At 25.3% G+C, this 8,137-nt stretch overlaps 2 protein-coding genes across 3 annotated transcripts; one reads left to right on the forward strand and one right to left on the reverse strand.

The window, feature by feature from the left end:
* Window positions 1–711: 711 nt before the first annotated feature.
* LOC112685183 lies at window positions 712–4,072 on the reverse strand. 2 transcript variants are annotated; one of them, XM_025556991.1, is made up of 8 exons: window positions 3,733–4,072; window positions 2,216–2,284; window positions 1,916–1,954; window positions 1,509–1,619; window positions 1,331–1,437; window positions 1,214–1,275; window positions 1,015–1,127; window positions 712–940 (listed from the first exon to the last, which is right to left on the reverse strand). In XM_025556991.1, the coding sequence occupies exons 1-8, from the start codon at window positions 3,832–3,834 to the stop codon at window positions 731–733; spliced, it is 813 nt and encodes a 270-aa protein (XP_025412776.1). In that variant the 5' UTR covers window positions 3,835–4,072; the 3' UTR covers window positions 712–730. The 2 variants fall into 2 exon arrangements, with proteins under 2 accessions (XP_025412776.1, XP_025412784.1); XM_025556999.1 differs by lacking the exon at window positions 1,916–1,954.
* A 1,694-nt stretch (window positions 4,073–5,766) lies between these two features.
* LOC112684946 (3-hydroxyacyl-CoA dehydrogenase type-2-like) lies at window positions 5,767–7,719 on the forward strand. Its single transcript, XM_025556684.1, has 2 exons — window positions 5,767–5,898; window positions 6,794–7,719. Exon 2 carries the CDS (start codon window positions 6,810–6,812, stop codon window positions 7,572–7,574), a length of 765 nt encoding a protein of 254 aa, XP_025412469.1. The 5' UTR covers window positions 5,767–5,898; window positions 6,794–6,809; the 3' UTR covers window positions 7,575–7,719.
* The last annotated feature ends 418 nt before the right edge of the window (window positions 7,720–8,137 follow it).

Genomic DNA, 8,137 nt, shown 5'->3' on the forward strand with positions numbered 1-8,137 from the left:
TTACTTTTAACTTGGTATCTTGTTCCGTCCATACACATTTTTGTCAATGAGTTTCCTAGGGAAACCGAACTCATACATTATTTTATATAAGTTGTCGCGATGGATGCTACCATAGGTTTTTTTTGAAGTCCACAAATACCTGCCATATGTTTTGTCTGTATTCATACTTCTTTTCTAGGAGCTTTTTATGTTTATATGCTTATTAAATTATTAAAAATAGGGCGAGATATAGGAATGGGTAGTTGTTATAAGTAAACTGTTCCTATAAATTTAAAACCATATGTTATAACCATTTATTTACTATTCAAATATAATATAATTACAGTATTGGAATACAAATTCTGTACAAGTATTAAAGTTTATAGACTTAGTTCATCAAAAGTTCAATATAGAATATAATGTGTGTATGTAAATGCTTATAAAGTTTAAAATAAAAAAAAATATGTTAACTTTAGTTGAAAAATTAATATTAAAAATAAGTAATTTATCAACATTTGCCTATGTAGGTGATGCTAATTTTGGACTACCATTATTTTTACCTGCCATAGAATTGAAAGTGTATACATTATTTATTTATTGTGGTATAAAAATAAATTTAATTTATGAAATATAACTCTTGCCTTAGAGATTTTTTTTTTTTTTAACGCTTATTAAAGTAATAATATCATTAAAATTAAATAATAATATATATATATAAAAAGAAAAAAACTTGAAATAAAATTTTAAATATCTATACAGCATTTGATTTTAAATAATTTATGGTTTTTTCAAAATCATTATCAAATCTTTTTAAAGCTATAATATTCTGTATAGTGTTATTATATCCTTTTTCAACCAACATTTTTAATAAATTATCAATATCTTTTGGTTTAGCAGAGGTATTGCTGGAGTTATTAGGTATCTGTTCTTGATTTTTGTCATTAACTGAGTCTGTCAACTTCTGTAATATTTTAAAAATAATACATTAATAATTTTTATTATTCAAAAAGTATACTTAATATTTAAAATAGTTACAGGAGTATCAGTATATACAGAAGTTATTGATGTTTTTTCTTCATCCTTTTTTACTTTTTTTTGTGGTTTTGTGTGGCCATTATCCAAGGTTCCATTAGGTTTACTCTGTTCGCCTTAAATAATCAAAAAAAATGAATGATATATTTAAAGCAATTATTAACACTGGTTTCTTTCAATAGTTTTATATAGCTTTATGTACCTATATCATCTTTTGTTACTTTGTAGCTAGAATTTTTCTGGGATTGTTTAGATAACATTGACCTGTACAAAATATATTTTAGTTATTCAGTACAATACAAATTATTGGTTTAAATACCTTATACTTTCTAGAACACTTGATGTATTTTCTTTAAGTTTATTGTCAAAATATAGCAAATATTCATCAAACTGGGATGATAATCGATTGACTTTTTTTGTTAAATTCTAATAAAAAATGAATGAAAACTATTTAATCATAGTATAATTTTATTAAATAGTTTTATTTTTTATAATACCATTATTTGAGATTTTGGATCATCTTCTAGTAATTCATGAATAACTATTACCACAATTTCTACGCTGCAGTATATTTCTTTACTTTTAGCATTATAGCAAAGTTTTGTTTCCTATGATCAATTAATATAATTTATTATTCATTTTAATGGTTTATCTAAGATATGTATAAATTACAAATATTAAAATAAACATAAAAATTTAAAATTATAATATATAATGATGAATTAATATAAGATATCATGTAAAAATCATGTAATCACATAAAACAAGTATTTAAAACAATTCCCTAGAAAATATAAAATTATTATTGAATTAAGTTTCTTCATAGAATCTACTAAGTATTCATTTTATATTATATGGATATAACTAAAATATTTTTAAAAGACTAATATTAATTTTTTTTTACCTTTAAAGATTCAATATCATCATCAGTCTTTATTGTTTGCTACAAGAAAAATATTGTAGATATTTTATTATAAAATATAAGTATTTTATTTAATAATCAGTAAAAACAGGGCCATGTTAGGGGGGGGGTCAGAGGGGGCAATTTCCCTTGGTGCTGTAGTTTTGTAAAAGTAAGAGGGCGCCCTTATCTACACTTGATATTCTACCTCTGTCCAGTGTCCCAGAAGAAAAAAATGTTGCCCCGTAATGCTAAAATGTTTGACATGGCTCTGAATAATATAATTGTATAAAATAATGTTACCATTTTACCATCAAGCGTTGGATATAATAGAATTAGATCAACAGTATCTTCTAGGTTCAGTTCATTTTTCTGTAAAACACATGTAGTTTACTAAATTATGTATAAATGATTTGTATGTACAATGGAACATTGAAATATGTTTTTTATAATTAAATTATTTTTATGAAATAAATAAAAGTTATAACCTATCAGTTAAACATATATATATATATATATTCTAATTTTCTAGATCTTATTGACTTTTCATAGACTTCAATTGAAGTCAAAATAATTTTTGGAAAAGAAAGGTTAATGAAAAGGTTGATATATAAAAGTTAGGTTTTTATGTATACAATTGGTCTTAATCTAAAAAGTTAATATTATTCATACAACAAATGAATATTCTTAATTATTGTTTGATTTTGAATGTCACTTCCATGCAAGTATATTATTCCAATTTATAACTTTTCTCCAGTTATCTTGTTCTTTTTCTACTATCATATATTTATTATAATGTCTTTAGGAATTTATATGGGGTATGGAGATTATCGAGAATGGTAATGTTTTTTTCCTAACAAAAGCAATTATTGAGTATTTTGATATATTAAATTTTAGGTCTGCCTCATTGCTAAATTTCTTTGCTAGTTCTAAAAAATTGGACATTTCTATATCGGTTTATGCTAAGAGCAATGTATCTTAAATTTTAAATTTTCTTGGAAATGGATAGTCCTATATTCCATTGTTTCTCAACAGGGGAATATACGTAATATGGGTAAGCAAAAAGATCCGAGTTCCAGGGATAAAAGGGTAATGGAAAATGTAAAAATTAATATATATAAATTAATAAATTATTTATAAAATATAACTAGCACTGTGATTATGGTAAAGGCTTTTTCATCATATAGATTAATAAAAAAAAAAATAGGTATCATAATGACCACAAATATAAAGTATTATACTATAATCAAATAATTCACAAAGATATAATTTTATTGAACATTAAGCTTAGATTTAAGCTAGTTAATATAAGGTAAGGAGAAAAAGTAGTTTCAAGCTTTAAATACAATACAAATACACGGTACTAAATAAAAGTTGGTGTCGTAAGTCTAAGTATAGAAATCTTTGGATATTGAATATCCGTGGGCTAACTTCTAACTACTATAACTTCGGAACCAAGTCTGATTGCCAAATTCTGATTTTAGCATATCAAAAATGAAGAAATGAAGAAAAAATATTTAAAATAAAGGGTGTCCGGTAAAATAACAATATACTTTATTTAAAAAATAGCAAATAGATGTAATAGTAAATTCATATAATTTTTCAATAATTAGTCAAATGTTTATTAGTTGATGCCTCTTCCTCTTCCTGGAACAAATTCTAATTGTACTTGTGAAATTTATGGATTTTAACATACATATATATTTATTGTAAATTAAATTAAAATTATAATTTAAAAGTAATATTTCATTAAATCAAAACTAACCAAGAACATTTAAATTAGTTATAATGACTAAAATCAGTTATCACAGTTAAGTTACCAGTTTTTGAATGAATCTATGAACATCAGTAGGACTTTCCATTTTTAGTTTGAAAACAGATTCTTCATAACGAACGTTAAATGTAACTAAATCATTAGTCATGGTTCAGACGTTTTTTTTACTTCGATAAGGTAAATTTAATAATCAAATAAGAGCTAATACTAAAAATAATAATTTAACAGTTAAATATAACATAAAAAAATTAGGCGTTTCCAGTAAACAATATTCTTAATAACGTGGATAAAAAAAACACAAATATGTTAGTAAAATATATATAGTAGTAACTGAAATGGCATTCTTTGTTCAAACCACGGCTATAGATAACATGGTCGATAGAGAATAAAATATGGTTGCGGAACACATTGAAGAGTAGGGATATTACAATACTACCGATACTATTAATCGATACTTTTCTTTCGATATAAGTACTTTTGGTAACGATACCATTGTTTTGATACTTTACTCGTATACGTAGATAAATAACTATTGAATCATTTATTTACCGCCATATCGTCGGTAATAGAGATGTTAAGTTCGTGAACGAATAGTTCATTTGTACTCATAGATACCTATATAATATAATATATTATATATCTATGTTTGAACTATTCACTTTGATGAACTATTCTGAGCTGTTTCAGTACCTGTAACGTAGCAGTTCACAGTTCGAAAAAAATTGGTAGCATTGTATAAATGAAATAGTTCGCGAACTTCTTTAAAAATTCTCTGTGGCTCCTTGTTCGAAATCCTATAAATGGTGGTAAACAGCTATTTACAATTAGATAAGAAATACTTAATTGCCCATAAGTAGTGTGAACTACTATTGAACTGTGTACTGCTGTACTAATAGTGATAAAACGAATAGTTCATGGCCTAACAATATTAGTATGATCAATAAAATTAGTAAACTACGTGAACTTAGAATAGAACCTAGAATAGTTCATCTGAATTATTCTCTTGAATGAATTGTGAACTAATGAACTATTCACAAAAATTAACTAAACTTTCCTTCTCTAGTCGGTATTATATTGGTTCATAAGTACTTATATCCATGGTTAAAGATATAATCAGTGCTCAAATTGAGAGGGGACGGAGCTCATCTATTAAAACTTGGAAAAAATATAATCATGAGCAAGCCAGTGGTTCAAAAATTCAAAAGTATGTGAGGGAAATTCTCACATGAAAGCAATGGCGAGATATATATATATATATTTATGATTATGCACAAATTGGCTACTTCTTAATAGTAAATTAAGTCCCTACTAATTATATAATACATCCATAATAATCGATGTCCAATAATTTATTGTAAATACTTAATTTTTCTAATTATTAACTAGTTTTTTAGTTTCAGACAATAGTTATAACATTTTGAATATAATATAATAATAAATTTCTATGGTACAAACAGTATAATGATTTATTGATGTTTAAAAAGTATTAATTTTGTGTAGAATGTTCTATTTTTATTCTATTCTATTAATTGTTTGATGAATTTATGTGATGAAATCTTAGTGTAATATAAATGTTCATAATAATTTTATCAGCTGTAGGAGATGATTATTGAGGGGTTCTTGTTCTAGAAAATGATTCATTAATGAAATTATATATTTATTAATATCATTTTTTCTTATGCATTCAATTATAATCCTAATCACATCTAATTAGTTATTACCTGTATATATTTATTTTTAAAATAATGGTAATAATGAACATGAAAATAAACATATTATTTTATATACCAACGTGTTTTACATATTAATAAATAATACATTGTTTTTTTATGAATACAATAGCAATAAATCACTGATAGAAAATATATTTAAATTTTTAAAATAATATAAAATGCTTTTTTATTATTTGCTTGACATGAAATAGGCATTTAATCATATTCCTGGTCATTTAATTAAATGACTAGGCATTTAACTTTATTTGATCTGACTATATCCCTACGTCATATATACCTAAAGGAGATACAATCAAAGAATATAACAATACTATCAAAATTACTTTTAAATTGTTATCATTGTTATCACAGAAGTTCCCTCCTGTAGTCGAAATCACACGCGGTGGCAGCCGGTTATGAATAATGTAACATTTTTTTCTAATTAGATTTATTTAGTTGCCACTTAAACAACGAATCGTATTATACATTTATACTCTAACGTAAGTATCTATTTGTACGACTAATGGTGGTATAATAATATTCGATCAGTCGAAATAATTCTGAATTAGTCATTAGGCATTAGTTAAGAGGCACATATTGGATTGTTATTTAGCTAGCCTAAATATCTTGTGATATTTGTTTTCCTTAATCCTTCATTAATGGATCGCCTCTGGTGATTGGTCTAGAAGAAAGTTTATTTTATGCTTTATAATTAATACAAATTATTTATTTAGTATCTAATTAATTTATATAACTCCTTATTGAAAGTACCGCACTTAATAGAAATTATTAACATAAATTAATAATATATAATATACAACTATATCATAGAATTTTGTATTAAAAATGAAGGGTCCAAATACTCATTAATTTAAAAAGTGGTTTATTGAATATATCATTTGTAGGGGATTTAGGTAAATTAAATGGAATGTTAGAACAAGTTTGGTGAAGAGCAACTTTAAAATAAATAAATATTTGGAGAATTGCTGAGTTGATCACACCAGACAATAACCCATTAACAAATTTCAGATTAACATTATGACGGTGATCAGCCAGCAGGGAAAGATCAAGCTCTATTATACACAAGGCAGAATGATGCTAACATAAATGTTAAACAATTTATAGATCATCAATACTGTATCAGAAATCTAATTAAATTAAATAAACTTTTTTTTTTATTTATTATTAATAACATATTGTTTTGTATAAATTAATAATTTTAATATTTTTATAAATTTCACTTAACTTATTCTTGAGTATGGTTATATCATATAATAATTTTACTGTTATGAAATAAAACTAGATGGCCAATTAATTTTTGGTAAAACAGATTTGAATTAAACTTAAATTAACAAATTGGACTATTAAATATAATTTTTATGTATTTTATTATAGATTACAAAATTTAGCCATGTCTAAAACACTTGTAAGTTTGGTTACTGGAGCAGCTTCAGGATTAGGAAAAGCTACTGTTGAGCGGCTTGTTAAAGATGGTCATAAAGTAATAATGTGTGACTTACCATCATCACAAGGACAAACTGTATCTGATATAATTGGTTCAAGTACCAATTTCATTCCTACTGATGTCCGATCAGAAACTGATGTTCAAAATGCTATTGATATATGCAAAAAACTTCATGGGAAATTGGATTTGATTGTAAATTGTGCTGGTAGAAGTGTTGCTCGAAAAGTTTACAACTTTAATAAAGGCAGTCCTCATAGTTTAGAAGAATTTATTGATGTAATTATGGTGAACACTGTAGGTACTTTCAATGTTATCAGATTAGGTGCTGCTTTGATTGGAGCTAATGAAACTGATGAAAATGGACAGCGGGGAATAGTGATCAATACATCAGGATATTCTGCTTATGACGGACAAATGGGCCAAGTTGCATTAGCTGCCAGTAAAGGAGCTATATCAGCTATGACATTACCTTTAGCACGAGATATGGCATCTCAAGGCATAAGACATTGCTCAATAGCTCCAGGATTATTTGATACTCCATTAGTACAACATATGCCTGATAAAGTTAGAAATTATTTTGCTGACTTGACACCATTTCCCAAAAGATTAGGAAATCCAGAAGAGTTTGCAAAGCTTGTCATCAGTATTGTTGATAATCCATTTCTAAATGGAGAAGTTATTAGATTAGATGGTGCGATTAGATTTATTTAAATTTATTATAAAGCTGTCAAGAATCTATTGTAATATTTATGATTAAAATAATATAAATACCTTTATGTTTACAATTAATTGTAGTCCATTTATAGAAAATAAAATTTATTTATACTTTTTAACACTGTTATTTGTAGTAAGGAAATTAAAACCACAAGTACTTCATATAAATCATATAAGATCCTTGTTAAATTTGCCAATAACTATAATACTGACATAAAATATAGTAAATTAATTCAGTAAGACTTTTACAAATTATTTATATTTTTTTTTAGTAGTTAATTTTAAGAACCCACAAACATTATTTTATTGTCCTTTAACAATTCTAGATCACGATTCTGTTATCTGGTCTCCAAATAATACTTAATTGTAAGATAAAGTTCAAAATAAATTCTTATGATTTATAGCTTATAAATGTAATATACCTAGAATAACTCCCCATTCATCTTACACTCCTCTACTTATTAGTCTTAATCTCGAAACTCTAGAATAGAGAATCAGACTTGATTTATATTTCATTTATAAATTAATAACTGTCCAAATTGATTATCCTGATCTTCTAC

The sequence above is a fragment of the Sipha flava genome, unplaced genomic scaffold, assembly GCF_003268045.1.
Source record: "Sipha flava isolate LNK unplaced genomic scaffold, YSA_version1 106_pilon_pilon, whole genome shotgun sequence".
Classification (NCBI taxonomy): domain Eukaryota; kingdom Metazoa; phylum Arthropoda; class Insecta; order Hemiptera; family Aphididae; genus Sipha; species Sipha flava.